Source organism: Chanodichthys erythropterus, chromosome 15 (assembly GCF_024489055.1).
Source record: "Chanodichthys erythropterus isolate Z2021 chromosome 15, ASM2448905v1, whole genome shotgun sequence".
NCBI lineage: Eukaryota > Metazoa > Chordata > Actinopteri > Cypriniformes > Xenocyprididae > Chanodichthys > Chanodichthys erythropterus.
The window spans coordinates 31746697-31763584 of NC_090235.1; the positions used below are offsets into that span (position 1 = coordinate 31746697).

At 36.2% G+C, this 16888-nt stretch overlaps 1 protein-coding gene across 1 annotated transcript in view; it reads right to left on the reverse strand.

Moving 5' to 3' along the window:
- eepd1 (endonuclease/exonuclease/phosphatase family domain containing 1) overlaps nucleotides 1-16888 on the reverse strand; it is a 40384-nt gene that overhangs the window by 9156 nt on the left and 14340 nt on the right. The window contains exon 2 of the mRNA XM_067412055.1: nucleotides 12417-12468. Within this exon, the coding sequence (XP_067268156.1) occupies nucleotides 12417-12468 (52 nt within the window). The remainder of the gene's footprint in view (nucleotides 1-12416; nucleotides 12469-16888) is intronic.

Sequence of the window (16888 nt, forward strand, 5' to 3'; positions counted from 1 at the left end):
GACAGACCATTAACAGTTAATGCAGTGTAACACAAAAAAACAATGAACAATTGCATTTGTATTAAATAAATTAACAAAGTTTAATAAATGCTGTAAAAAATATATTGCTAATGGTTAGTTAAAGGTGCTAAAGAGGATGTTTTGTTTTATTCATTTTTGCAATATTACTTGAAACTGTCTTTACTAACTGATAAAAGACTATTTATTAGGTGCACTGAAAGGAATAATATTAATATACATCATCTGTGCACGAGGTAGGGCCTTAAAAACATCAGCCAATCGTTTACGTGATCATCGCGTAAACGATTGGCCCTCTGGCTTGTCAATCACTGCCGTGACGTTCCTTGTGAGAGACGTGCACGTATTGGTCCTCTGGCTTGTCAATCACTGCCATGACGTTCCTTGTGAGGGACGAGCGCGCTCCAGTAACTTTCCACACTCCACAGGCGCCGAATGCGATGTTTGCGATGTCAGGAGACAGGAATAACAACTGGAGATTATGAGTTACCTGCGGTGAGTCCCACATAAAGAATCCACTAACACGACACAGCGAATACCGGTGGTAAACACTCGTGTTCCAATACGAGTGTTTACCACCGTGCACGAGTGCACGAGTGTTGGGAGGCGTTCCCACGAAAGGGGGGGGGTTGTTGTTACGCATGCGCTCATTTAAAAAACTTACTAACAGTCTTTGGTTCAGTCGACGAAAAGATCCTCTTTAGCACCTTTAAATGTTAAATAATGCATAAACTAATGTTAACAAATGAAAACTTAATACAGTATAAAGCGTTACTGTACACAGAAATCTTAAAATGGACAATTTGACAACATAGTGTAGCTTTTGGACAAGATAACTAATTCTGTGCTTCCTATAGCCATCAGTGAAATTCCTACTATAAATGTATGTTATATCGCTTAACTGTCTGAATTGAGAGATATTAGAAGATGATAATATCAGGGTGTGTTTTTCCCAAATTAAAAATTAAAATTAAAATTTTATTGACTTATTTTGCTTGCCACCTCAGTAAAATGCAAAGAAATTAGTGCTTTTTGAAGAGTTTAGGGTATTTTTCCTACTGGAAGACAATGGGCCTCAGTCATGTAACAACAGCAGAATGAATTTGTGTGTAATTCATTCATAAAGCCATTCTGAAGTAAATTTTCGGATCCACGAACATGTTCGCATTTTCAAAATGTTAGTTGGTACTAAAGAAATTTACACCTGCGCCCTATTTACGAATGTTTGGAATTCATTTATACACACGTTGTATACAAAGCATTTGTGAATCCAATGTATTTTTTCCAATGTCCATTTTATGAGCAAATTACTCCGAATTCAATCCCATGTTTATGAAAATTTCATGAATGAGACCCAATGCCTTTGATGGAGATGCAACTTTCTGATGCTGTAGGCCGTTTTTCATTTTGATCACCTCAAAACAGAGAAACCAAAGCCTCTGTAAGTTTGCAAATAGATATCTTTATCTTCTAGCAAACACAACCTGGCCTTATCCTACCAAAGAGTACGTGCTGAGCACCCTCACTGGTGCTGGGAAATCTGATAACTACATCTGACATTCCCATTACCTCAGACCCCCCCCCCCCCCCACTTAGGTCCTATAATTAACCAGGAGCAGAAGGGGCGAGTTTCCTGCAGGGTACCAGGGGACCGAGCCAGAAGTTCAACAGAAGCAGTGCCATAATCAGCTGATCTGTAAAGAATGCTTGAGGAATGTGCCCAGGACAGAGACATTTAATGCAACACCCGTCTCCACTGACGTCAAAACAAACTAAGAACTAAAACAAGACCCCCAAAAATACTTCAGTCCAGGTTCCAAATATGTATCTGCTTTGCATCTTGTCTTGTTGGTAGTTGTCTTGTCCTGCTGGAGTTCTTCAGAGTTAATGGAGTTTCCATTAAATATGTGAAAAGCACAAAGGGGGACAGGCGGCCGGTAGTCACTGCAACTAAGTACAGGTAATGACGCCAAAGAGGGCTTTGGCATTGTGTTTGTCAATGGATTCGCTAAGGCATGTACAATCTAATTCAGCACAAGATCAAACCACCTGAGGAAGTAGAGTAGGGGATTCCCACACGATGACGGAGATGATGGTGAGCACTAAACTGTTGAACATGCACCATTATGGACATCACTGGCAGCTGTCTGGCATCCTAACCCTCATAAATTATTGATCTGCAACACTCTTCAACTCTGCCCACTGCAAAAATAATGGTCCTAGCTATTAAAAAAATTGTAATAGCTGAATTCTTGGTGAAGAATTACAATACCTAAAAACTTGAAGAGAGATATACCAGAGAACCAGTGTTATTTTAGTATTATTTATAGACTGTTCTACTATATACGATTAATCATTAAAAAACAGCATTCTTGATTCAAACATCCACACAATCTTATTCCTAAATGACAACGAATCACCTGTGTCTATTAAACCTACAACCTACCTACAAAATCACACCGGAACAATCAAATCTGCTTTGGCGCTGCTGCTGACCCAGAGAAAGCAGTTGTCACATATAGTTTTTAAACATCTTCTCAAAGTCTTTTCAGCCACACAGTATCATTATTTCTGTTCAAGAAGTACTGGGATAAAAGTTTCAGATTTAAACGCTCTACACGTTTATGGAAGCGATCAAAAGAAAGAGCAAATTACCTTTTGAAAGTAACTTGGCACTTCTAATATTGATTATATCGTTGAGTCACCAAGTGATGACAAGGTGTTAAAAATATGTATTTATTTATTAATAATAAATCTATTACTCAGAGAGACTGGTCATGCAATTACAGTATAAATGTTAAAATATTTACATATTCTCTCATTTCTAAAGCCACCCACTTATTGACCTCAACCAGTACACCAGGATCAATATATCAATATGTCTGTCTGTATATTTTATAATATATATATATGAGAGAGAGAGAGAGAGAGAGAGAGAGAGAGAGAGAGAGAGAGAGAGAGAGAGATCTACATGTATTATTGATAAAAACCCCCAAAAAAACACAGATTCACACTGATGTAGAGACTTTACTTTTAGTTTCACTAGGCGAATGACTGACAAATTCCATGAGAGCATGCAATGCATTATTTTGATCTGAGAGAGACAGAAACAGAAATTTAGCAAGATGAGGAGAAAGAGACTGTAGAGAGTGCTTTTGTTGTCTTTTCGAGAAGTTCTTTAACGATAGGTCTGGGTTCTCTTGCCCGCTAATAAACTCAATGGTGACGCACAGCTCTTAAGTCTGAGGGAAGTCGCTTGAGTTATGAGAAGTTCAGTGGAAATATCTGTTATAGCCGAGCAACAGCAAAACCACAAACTCCATGGAAACCAAGACAAGCTATAAACAAACAGCCCAAAACACACTCAGCGTTCTTTAAATCTAAGTCCAAGCATCATGGCTTTTTGTCCATGTCTATTAGCTTTGAGGAGATCTATATGCCAGTGTACTCTAAATGTGTAGGTCTGGTGAATGTTTGCTTTAAGTCAATAAAAAATTTGGTCTAACTTTATTTTAAGTGGCCTTAACTACTATGTACTTGCATTTAAATTAATCATTTGATACAATGCACTTATTGTGTACATACATGTTTTTACATTGTACTTATATTTTAAAAACACCTGCATGTAATTACATTTACAATTACAGTCTTGACCCATCCCTTACACCTTACCCCTACCCTTAAACCTACCCATACCACCAAAGCTTTCCCTAACCTTACCCGTATCCACCTCAATAGCTGCAAATGTGTTTTGCAATTCAATATGAACCCAATAAGTACATTGTACTTATTTTTTGATGTAAGTACATAGTATTACTTAATATAAAGTGGGACCAAAATTTGAAATTCACCCTATTTTCTAAATGTTATTATGGCACATTTACACTACAACAATGTACTAAAAGCGGGAACGTTTTTTCTTTTGCTTTTTTCGTGTATAGACGACAACGCTGTCAAAATGATCCTCAATCACACAGATCCACAAAAATGATTAAAAATGCTGTATTTCAAAAGTTTGCATTTTCAGCCTCCAAAACGCTGTCGTCATGTAAATGCATGGCCAAAAAGCATAAAAAGATTTCCACTTTTTATTAACGGCCCCTTAATCTTATTTCTCTATGAAATGTGACATTTTTTTTTAATTGTAATTTTTAATTAAAATATAATGCATTGACAGATTTAAAAGGAGACTCAGCTCTATATATTAAAGAGAGATGGGAAAAGGAAACCAGTTTGGTAATAACAATTGATATGTTAAAATATGTTAACTACAATGGACAACTTCCCTCTCCTTATACTGGAAATAATTTAGCTTTTTTTTACTACTCCTAAACAGAAAAATACATTTTTAGGTAGCATTAATTGTTGGAGACAGTGTGATTGTCAAGATGCCAACCACTTCCACATATTTTGGGATTGCCCTAACAGAAATATTCTAGGCACTCCAAAAGTGACAAATGTAAACAGATGTGAATTCTATACTTTTGCAATGAAAACTTAAATATAAAATATAACATGAAAGGACAGACTTCTCCCTTGTGATGAATGACAGACTTTTGCAACCATGTAGTTTGCTTAAACACCGGCCCTTTCTTACAATCGACTGCAAGCTTGCATTCAGATCTGCCTCCATTCAATCAACAAACGATGCATAAAGCCAAGTCCCGGCCTACATTTTTTTCTTTTTGGATAATATGTTTGAAAGTAACTTGGTGCTTCAAATAACGATTGTATTGTACAATCTATACTGTATAAAACGTTATACAAATAAAGGTGACTTGACTATTGATTACATTTTTACACCACTAGGTGAGGACAATTGCCTGTTAAAAATGTGTTTATCATTTAATCATTCATTGAAGAGATTCCTTCAAAAACACTGATTCATCCAGTATTGACAAGTAATTATGAGCGAGTCATTGAATCATTCTAATAAAGCCAAGTCACGCCCTACATTTTTCTCTTTTTGGATAATATGTTACACTCAGATTGGCGTTACAATACCAAAGTTTATACAATACATTGTGACTTTTACAGTTTTTTCCTCCCAGGAAATCAGACCAAAAATATTTACTGCTCGCACTGTCACACATATAAAACACGATTCAAAATGCGAATGTCCTTCTTATAATACCACCCACAACTGACTAGCAATAGGCGTAGCAAGATGATGGTTTTGCTGAGCTGAGTTTTGCTGTGTCCTAAGCCTAAGCTACTGGCTATTAAAATAAGTACAAGCCCAATTTCCTGTTTCAACAAGAAATGTCAACACAGGAAATTGGGGTTTTAATCTACTACTTTATGCTCTGCTCAACATTTATTTTTTTTTTAAAAAGTGACAAATCAATTAAAATTAAGATCATTTGCTGTCTTTGAAGTCATAATATTAATTAGAAGTGTCAGGATTCGATGGATATTATTTGGGCAATGATGGAATTCCAGACGCTGTCTAAAGACTAAGTCCAGAGAGACATTCAGAACACTATGTCATTTCATTCTGGGCCAAAAGTCAAAGAAGCATGCCTTTCCATCTCTGTCCATCCAGTCAGCACTTGCAAAAACAGTCTGGAGGAAAGAACAGCACTTCGGGTTCACTGCGGCATAACACCAGCAGACAGTAGTGCTGTTAAAATCAGTCATTCACGCCCCATATGACTATACACAATAACGCCATCAAGAAAAAAATGCAAGGAGAAGGAACAAACATGAAGACTGCAAACAGATAATAAAGTAAGTAGTAAATTACCAAACACTTTTATCCAAAGCATTATACAGTACACTATAAAAAATCTATGAATTTCATAAAAAAAAATAAAAAAAACATCAGTTGAGTTTGCCAAAAATTTACTGTTAAAAATGGTAGAAATATTTAACTTTAATTTACAGTAAAAAAATATTAAAAATGATGCTAATATCCAATGACTAAAATAAATCATTTTTTTCACCTCAACAAATCAAAGTTCAAAGTTCATCCCAAGGAGCTTTTTTGTCATGCACACAAATACAAACAACTATCATAGACACATGTAACACTAAAATAATGCAATAAACATTAATTTAACAACATAAGACCCTAATGCACATAACTGATAACTAAAAGCTAAGAAGAAACATAATTATTAAAAAGAATAACCACCAAATGTATTGTAACAGATTCTGGAATTGTCAGTTTACATTTTATTCACTGTAAATTATTAGATGACTTGTTCTTCATTTCCAAAAACTGTACATTCAACAGTGATTTACTGTAAAATTACATAAAATACCCTATTAGATCTATCACAGTTTTTTATTTAGAGTAAAGGAACTCGTTAACCAATGTTTACAGTCTCTTACTGTTAAAACTCTGATCATTATTTACAGTTTATACTTATTAAGGGCCGTTCACATGGAGCGTTTAAACTACTGCGCATTTACAATTGAACTCAAGTCACTCATGTCATCTCAAAACACCCACTCTTATTGAAAAATAAGAATTTCAGTTTACATTGTCATTGATAATTGCTGTCAGTGTGTACACCTCTCCACAGGAATAATTGGCCTGGACCTCAAGGGCGCAATGGTGATCAGGTTCATAGCTTGCACACAGCTGGGATTGAACCAGCAACCTTCCAATCACCAGGCCAGAGCTTTTACCATTATACCACACCAAATCAACATGATGTGTCCCAGAAAGACAAGTAGGAGAGTAAGAACCTCTCTAGTCTGTAGTGATAGAGACAGAACAGGAAGAGAGTGAGAGCGAAAGAAGAGAGAGGAGAAATATTGGTTGACTCAGAACCTTCAGAACCTTTAACCAACGTAATTTTCCCATGCCGGTTATTCCGTTTTTTTAATCCTGTTAATACTTCCCCCTTGAAAACATACTATCGCGTGTGTAGCCACGTGACTCCGTCCTGTCCAGTCAGTGGCATAAAAACAACACGGAGGTGAACGCCGGTTCAACTAGTCATGGCACGCGAGTGGTGAGCCTTGCGTCTTCACTAAACTTTGTCAATTGTATTTGTTATGAGGTGTACCAGTTTATTCAAGCGATTTTAGACAATTGGATATATATTATTCCAAGCTACCCTGCTTGCGCAGCTGCATTGTGGCAAGAACACTCATACAAACAGTAGCTGCGCAAAACATGAAGATCGCGCGCACTGAGAGGAATGCAGAAACTAGTTGTCAGCGCTGTCCTGTGATTTATCACTAAAGTAGCGTAGAAACTCAAAACTAATTTTGGCATATATTTTTCTACTTTTGAAGGAACTATTTACAACCCACAGCTTCACAATTAATAATTGCTAATAATATACTATAATATATAATAATTACTGGCACTGTACTGTACTATATTTATATTTATCTGATTTACAATGAGCAGAAATCTGTAAGAAATGTTACAAACCATAGAAAAAAAAAACTGCTGAAAGTGAGCTGTTATGTCAGATCACTCTCCCACCTTTAATAGTCGAGCATATTTACAGTACAAACCTTGTCGGAAAAAATAAATAAATAAATAATCGTTCATTAATCGTAATCGAGGTAAAATGTTCAATTAATCAAGGTTTTGATTTTAGGCCATAAACGTGCAGCCCTAGTTGACTCTGCCCTTGTCCTCTCACTGACAAACTGCTGCCCTGCTAACCTACTTTACTGGTCTATTTCCAGCATCAGACATTGTGGGGAAGACCTAAAACACTTACAACACACACACACAGCTATTTGTGTACACGGTCATGCTGGTCTGTTCAAAAAGACAAAAGATATAGAACTGTACTTGACTCCTTTAATGAGAGAAAGAACTACAATCTCACGAAGCAAACAAATTGAGAAATATAAACATTGGATTTTGTACATATTATTGTGCAATATGCATATTATGCATGCAATCTTTTAAAGGAATACTCCACTTTTTTTGAAAATAGGCTCATTTTCCAACTCCCCTCGAGTTAAACAGTTGAGTTTTACTGTTTTCGAATCCATTCAGCCAATCTCTGGGTCTGGCAGTACCACTTTTAGCATAGCTTAGCAGTTCATTGAATCTGATTAGACCGCTAGCATCTCGCTCAAAAATGACCAACGAGTTTCGATATTTTTCCTATTTAAAACTTGACTCTTCTGTAGTTACATTGTGTACTAAGACCGACAGAAAATGAAAAGTCGTGATTTTCTAGGCCGATATGGCTAGGAACTATACTCTCATTCCGGCGTAATAATCAAGGAACTTTCCTGCTGTACCATGGATGCAGCAGTGCAATGATATTATGCACCGCCTGTGACCCCCTGCTTGCACAAGGCACAGGTGCCTTGCAACCATGGAGGCATTTGTGAGAGACGCTAAATAATATCATTGCATAGTTGAATAATAAGGGTTCTGTACATGGAAATGACATACCGTGAGCCTAAAACACCATTGTTTCCTCGTTCATATTTAAATCTTGTGCGTGAAAAACACCACGGAAAAACATGCGAATATCAACATAACACCAACTGTGATGCATATCATTAATATGTACGCCCCCAACATTTGCATATGCCAGCCCATGTTCAAGGCAAGCCAGTAATAACGTCTGGAGCTGCACAGCCGAATCATCAGAAGTTATGCAGGTATTGTGAAGCATGCAAGCAATGACAATAGCAAAAATGGCAGATGGAGCAATAATAACTGACATGATCCATTATATCATGATATTTAGTGATATTTGTAAATTGTCTTCCTAATGTTTCGTTAACATGTTGCTAATGTACTGTTAAATGTGGTTAAAGTTACTATTGTTTTTTACTGTATTGACGGTGACCAGAGCCACGTCGTCATTTTCATTTTTAAACGCTTGCAGTCTTTATAATTCAGAAACGCATCTTCATCCTTTATAAATCTCTCCAACAGTGTAGCATTAGCCCCGTTAGCCACGGATAGGCTACTATCAAACTCATTCAGGATCAAACATTCAAACATTCAGGATTAAACATCCATAAAAATAATTACCATACTTGCGTAACCTGATATGCTGCATCACGAACACTTTGTAAAGATCCATTTTGAGAGTTATATTAGCTGTGTGAACTTCTAATGTTTATGCAATGTATTATAGAGTTACTTGAATCACCCTGAAGGGGTTTATTTTGCGATAACATCCGGCTGGATGTACATGATCCAGCTTACTACATGACTACTTGCCACACAAGTAAATTGGACACAAAATGTTGATCCAAATTAAAATATTTTATCAGCTCATTAAATGCCCAGCTTCCGTGAAGAAAAACAGTTCAAAGAAGCTTTGAGCCAAGACAAACAAACAAGTATAAATAATGATTGGGAAACTGTTTTAAAATCTTACTTATTCATTATCTTATAATCCATTATAGTGCACACAAGTTAACCTCTAGTTATATTTTACAGTAAATCCATTCGATAACTGGGCCACAAAATACACCAGCTACATTCGAATGAAACAAGATAAGGCATGTCCACAGTGTGGTACGAGAGACAAGTGCCAGCCTTAAAGGGATAGTTCACCCAAAAATGAAAATTATCCCATGATTTACTCACCCTCAAGCCATCCTAGGTGTATATGACAATCTTCTTTCAGATGAACACAACCGGAGATATATTTAAAATATCCTTAGTCCTTCAAGGTTTATAATGGTTGTGAATGGAGGGGGGCTACGTTTTAAAACAAACAAACAAACAAACAAACAAAAAAACAAAAAAAATGCATCCATCCATAATCAAAGTAATCCATTCGGCTCCAGAGGGTTAATAAAGGCCTTTTGAAGTAAAGGAATGCGTTTTTGTAAGAAAAATATCCATATTTAAAAATAGATAAATTCAAATAACTCGTTTCCGGCGGACAACTGCCTGTACATGCTGCCCTTAGGAGAGATAATTAGGAAGCATGGTGTTAGTTTTCACTGCTACGCTGACGATACTCAGCTCTATATTTCCTCGCGCCCTGACGAAACCTACAAATTCACAAAACTAACAGAATGCATAGCTGACATTAAAAACTGGATGACAAGAAATTTCTTATTATTAAATTCAGAAAAAACTGATATCCTAATCTTTGGACCAAAAATTTCCTCACGAAAAAACCTTGAATACTCTCTAACACTTGACGGGTGCTCCATTAAACCTTCGCCCTCAGTTAGGAACCTGGGTGTGCTCTTTGATACCAATCTTTCATTTGAAAGTCATGTTTCTAGTATCTGTAAAACCGCCTTCTTCCATCTAAAAAATATATCTAAATTACGACATATGCTCTCAATGACAAATGCGGAACAGTTGGTTCATGCATTCATGACCTCAAGACTAGATTACTGTAACGCTCTACTGGGTGGTTGTTCTGCTCGGCTTTTAAACAAACTACAGTTGGTCCAAAATGCGGCAGCTAGAGTTCTTACTAGAACCAGAAAGTATGACCATATTAGCCCAGTTCTGTCAACATTACATTGGCTCCCTATTAAACATCGTATAGATTTTAAAATCTTGCTACTTACTTATAAAGCTCTAAATGGTTTAGCTCCCCAGTATCTAAGTGAGCTCTTGGTGCATTATAGTCCTTCACGTTTATTGCGATCTCAGAATTCAGGCCAGTTGATAATACCCAGAATATCAAAATCAACTGAAGGCGGCAGATCCTTTTCCTATTTAGCACCTAAACTCTGGAACAATCTTCCTAGCATTGTTCGGGAAGCAGACACACTCTGTCAGTTTAAATCTAGACTAAAAACACATCTCTTTGCTCTTGCATACACATAACACATTATCAATACATTAACATTTTTCAAATCCGTTAAAGGATTGTTACGCTGCAATAATTAGGTCGGCCGGAACCAAGAACATTTCCTATAACACTAGATATACCTGTACATCAGAACAAGAATGGCATCTACGCTAATATCTGTCTCTCTGCTTATCCTGAGGTTTGCCGGGTGCTGGATCCAGGCCGTATCCAGATCAGATGGAGAACCTGCGTCTGGACCTGACTACAACATAGCCCAGGAGACAATGGGCCTAAATGGATCCAATTCTGGCTGCATCTATAATTCAGATTTTTAATCCCCGTATCCGCTTACATATATTTATATATAATCGATTTTTAATCTCTATTATAAAAATGTACAATTCAGATTTTGATCTCCATATACATTTACATATATATATATCTTCCAATGGGTTTTTTCCCTCCTATGACTTTTTTCCCAGTGCTAGCACGCTGGGTTTTTCTCCTAGGGGTTTTTTTCCACCCCTGGAAGTCAGCCGACATTGGCTTAATGTAGCACCATCTTGTATATGTTACATATTACCACGCTTGTTTGTACAGTTTTAACCACTTCCCTTTTTTTTCTGTGCTTCTAATATGTAAAGCTGCTTTGAAACAATTACCAATTGTAAAAGCGCTATATAAATAAACTTGACTTGACTTGACTTGACAACTGTACATACTGCGCAAGTCCATTTGGGCGGAAGAGCAACCTTTGACCCGATCTCAATGATGAACACGGAGGAGAGAGCAAAACAACAAAACAACACCAGTCACAAATTAGAAGTCTTAAACAAAAATCTTTATGAGAAATGTCAGAGGATTCAGATATAAGAGAAGAGGAAGTTGAGTTTGTTGCACAGCCTTATTTGTTTGAATCGTGGGAGGAGTTTAAGCTTACAATACTCCAACATCCTGTGTCATACATCGCGTCAATGGATTACTTAAGTCGACTTGCGCAGTATGCGTGGCAGTTAGTTATTTGAATTTATAAAGTTTTAAATATTTTCTTACAAAAACGCATCCCTTCGCTTCAAAAGATCTTTATTAACCCTCTGTAGCCATATGGATTACTTTGCCCACACACGTTCGGTGACAGTGAGCTGCATTACACGCGGCACTGAAATGGTGGCTAACAAAGACATCTCTGGCATCATTTTGATCACGACTTATCTTGACAAATGAAGACAATGTGACGTTTGTCGTAGGAGAAGTCACACTGCAGAACTGTGCGCCAAATCGCAAAAATTTGACTGCAACGGTCATTAATCGGCTGTTGGTGTACATGTCAAACTAGCGATCAAAGACTACAGATTTTAGCCTAGGATTATAGGAATCTTTCAGGATTCTCAAAATTTGTCTCAGATGACCAAATCGTGGCCAAAATTGCGCAGTGTGCGCCCGACTTAAGGATATGTTTAAATATATCACTGATTGTGTTTGCCTGAAAGAAGATAGTCATATACAACTAGGATCGCTTGAGGGTGAGTAAATCATGGGATAATTTTTGGGTGAACCACCCCTTTAAATACCCAGATGAGTGTCATAATACAGCATTGCTTTTGACAACGGTTATTATCGGAGAATAACTGACTTCCGAATGTTGTGATGAAAAGAAGTGTGTTGACTGTTGAACTGTAACACTACCTTGTCTAGAGCCTCCCGATCAGCCAAGTCTTGAACTGCTAGCAGCTTAATGCTGGAGAGAGGGAGAGAAAAACAAGGCATGTGAGACTTATATATATATACCCACTAGTACATAAATCATAATACCCACTAGTACATAAAAATAATTGGATATTTAATCAACCAAATTAACAAGAAATTCTAGGTGTGGTGCATACCATACAAACAGATCAATAACACATTCCCTGTTGTCTTCAACTGCATCATTTAAATAAGCTTGCCAGCACTTTTACCTCTTGCTGTGTGGCAGATTCCTTTAACATAAATTACGTATCTTGCAAACATAATAACAAACTCAAGGTGACGACAGTGGGAAAAAAAAAAGCTCTGGAAGCAGTGTTGATGATGAGCTGTTTGTTTTCAAAAGTAATTCTCCTGGTTATTGCTCAAACAATATAATACAGCAAAAAGCAGATGGTTCTGCGAATATTCCAGTAATAACAAAGACTATAGAATAACACAAGATGTGTCACTCGTATTGTTTTGAATGGGAGAAAGTGTAACGCGCAATAAGTCCCGCCTTCTAAATAAGAGCCAATCGCTGACTGGTAAAGTCATCGCTACTGCAGCGGCCGTTAGAATCACCGGTTTCTATAGAAACAGTCAGACGCGCGCCTCCGAAGAGACACGCATTTAGGTCTGCGCATGCGCATTAGCTTGATCCAGCCTGAAAAATAGTTTTTTTTGTCATGATTCGAGCATTTAGAAACTAAATTTATAAGCCGATTGTTGTTAGATTTCATTGGTGATTTCAAATATGAAATTTAATCGTAAGGTTGGCGAACAGTTTTGGAGAATTTGATGTTTCCCCTTCAAAGAGATTGCATGATGCCCAGGACGCCCGAGAGGCGTTTCAAAGATGGCCGCCGAGTGAAATGACTTGTCTTAAAGGGACTTTGGTAATAATTACTCAAACTCAAACACTCAAGCAGAAATGTCAAAGCTGTGCAAAGTTAATTGGAAGTTAAGAAGGCATAATAGACTGTCAAATGACACAAAAAAATGAAGACATATTGGTGGGACCTAATGTAATATTGTGAGAACGCCACACAGAATGACCACTAATCTCAATATGATCTTAATGTCTATGGCGATTACATCCCTCAGAAGTGTTATTGTACACATAGCAATGCTAAAACAAAACATTCAGGAAGGTCAGCTCTATTCCCAGACACACCTTTGATATAGTCAAAAACTCCGTCCCCTGAACCCAACTGTCTCTGTCCAGACATGAGAACATCATGCCCATTTTTTCGTTTTTGTTTCATGCCATATAGATTGCAGAGCACTTTCCACGACACACTTCGGCCTTTCACCTCACATTTGTTATATTTTTAAATAAAAATAAAATCCATATAAAAGCCTGAGAATTTGCTTCGCCCAGGGCAGTGTTATTTTCTGTATCTTATTATATACTATAGTATCAATATTTTGAGTAGCATATTTTTTACCATTTTAATTTTAGTTGAAGTTTTAGTAATGTTGTTCAATTTTTTCTATTTTTTAGCATTAATTTATTTTTATTTCAGTCAGTTTTAGTAAACAATAGCAACATGCTAATAAATGTAATGTATATTTAAAATGTAAAACTTTTACAATGAAGCTGCAGAAAACATTGTTAAACAATATGTGCTGGACACTGTGTTGAATATGCAAATGAAAATATTCAGGAAATCTTTATTTAAATCAAAATCTCATTAAAAAAAAAGGGGGGGGGGGGGTGTGTAGTGCACAACATAAGCAGTTTTCCCATTTTGAGACAAAATTCATAGAAGTCATTAGAAAGACCTGCCATACCATCTTTCCCACTCCAATATTTACTTCTAACTGCTTTGCATACCACTCATGAATTTTCATGAGCAGATGGCATGACTGACTGGAATTCGGCTCATGGTGGAAATACCCAGGTTTCGGGCACGCAAGCACGATTCAGGTCCATTGACACGCAACTCACAACATGAATGACATGCTGGTAAAATGTATAAGACATACACATTCATTGTCTACTTAAAACATACATACATTGTACATTCTAATGGGTACTACTGAAGTGTATGACTTCATTTTGACCTCTTCTGAGGTCCCCGTCTCTACAGGGATGTTCATCTCCACTGGAGCTATTTGGAGCCACAATGTTGACGTGAACTAGAAGAGCTCAGAGACCAACTATAAAACACAAATCAATTATACTGTACTTTCAGGAGGCACAGAACACTCCTGCAGGCTTTCCCAGAGTTCAATGCATTCACTGCACTTCATTATATAGTAAAATACAAGTGCAACATTCATCCTAAAGCTGAAGGGTTTCATTTTTTCAATGTTAAATACTGTTCCAGTCGTAACTTATGCAGTCAGCATAAGACATATTTCTATATTAGCATATAGACATTTTTTTTTTTTTTTTTTGAAATGGGCTTCAGGTTAAAAGCCTAAAAATGACATATTTTCACATTTTATTCTATGGCATAACAAGTGTCTAAATGGGACTACAGAGGTTGTCAGGGACATTAAACGTCATCACACCGAACAAACAGATAAACTCATCTACTCATTAACCCGCTGTTTATAATTGCATGCTTGCAAACTATTTAAAATGATTTTTATTTATTTTTTATAAAAAATAAAATAAAGACCAAGAGAGTTGTTGGAAGTTTATTGGTGGTGATGTTAAAGTCATCCAACTGCGGTTTAGTTTGTATTAAGCCTACGTTTAGCGTTTTAATTCTGGTGATTGTATTTTAAACTTCATAAAAGTTGTGTTCACAAAACGTGTAAGAATCAAACTTTTGCTGGTCACAGAGCTAAAATGTTTTATTTTATAACCAAAACTTGTCATACTTTGATAACAACTACTGTTAATTATTGATAATCCAATCTAGTGAAACAGACATGGCCATTCATTTGTTATTCTAATGTTATGTTTAGGCTTTACCTAAAATCATGTTCAGACTAGCGCTGCAACGATTAATCGCGATTAATCGTTTGCAAAATAAAAGTCTGTGTTTACGTAATATATATGTGTGTGTTCTGTGTATAATAATTATGTATATATAAATACACACACATACAGGTATAAAGTTTAGAAATATATGCATGTATTATAAATATATATATATTTATATATATTTTATATTACATATAAACAAATATTTTATACATAAATATAACATTTTTCTTAAATATATACATGAATGTGTGTGTATTTATATATACATTATTATACACAGAACACACACATATATATTACGTAAACACAGACTTTTATTCTGTAAACGATTAATCACGATTAATCGTTGCAGCCCTAGTTCAGACGGTGATACACAAATGTGCATATTTAAGCATTTCATACAGTGGGCTTAACCACCTCACTCTTGCAGCAGATTTAGTTCACAAACAACGGACAGTCGTGACCTAAATATGAATTTCATTTACAAATAAATTCTAAAATTCAGCATTAGTAACTTACTTTTCACGCCATCAGTAGCGCACACTCAAGCTAGGAGGATCTCCTGTTCGTGGCTCAGTTTGAGTCAGACTTGTGAATTCAGTGAATTGTTAACTGAAGACTCGCTCTGAATGGATCAGTGAATCAGTGAGTTGTTGAATCGAGAACAGATGCAATCGGATTAATGCGATTCACGAACGACTCATTCAGTGCGATTTGCGAACCAATTTAACAGGTTGATTGAAAAGAATCGGCTCGTTCACTATGCGGACATCACTATCAGGTCACTCAACGGGTGATTATTTCATCAGTTCAAAAAAACTAAAATTTATAGTTGAGTAAAAAGTACAATATTATGCTTTGGAATATAGTGAAATAAAGTTTTCCAAAATAAAAATACTTTGATAAAGTACAGATACTTGAAAAATGTACCCAAGTACTACAGTAACTGTCCACCACTGTAAATTACACACTTCACTTTATCTCTGATAATATTCGCCTAAAATTGTCCTGGTCTTGGGTCATAAGTACAGTTGCAGTGACTAGTATTCAAAAAAGAGAAACACAGAAGAAAAAGATAATCCATCTTTATTTTCCAGCCAATGCTAGAGCCGATTACACAGATCCTGTTTTGAGAACAAACAGTTAGACAACACCCTGTTCCCTCACAGGTGAGCACATGGTGTGTGTGTTTATTTGATTATTTGGTATGCGTGTTATAAAACTCTATGATCTTTTCAAACCTTGACCAGTTATCAAAACTCAGATCAATAAACTTTAACATTGAAAACCAAACAGCTGCTCACTCATAAAATAATAATAATAATAAAAAAATCTCATAAACATTAATGGTCATTAAACAATAAAATGATTATACAACCAACCTTGACAACATTTTCATTTAAACCATCACGTATACAGGCATAAACGGCTTTAATTTTCTTTTCTTTTTTTTTTTACTGTCTGTATATACAACTCTGATTGAGGA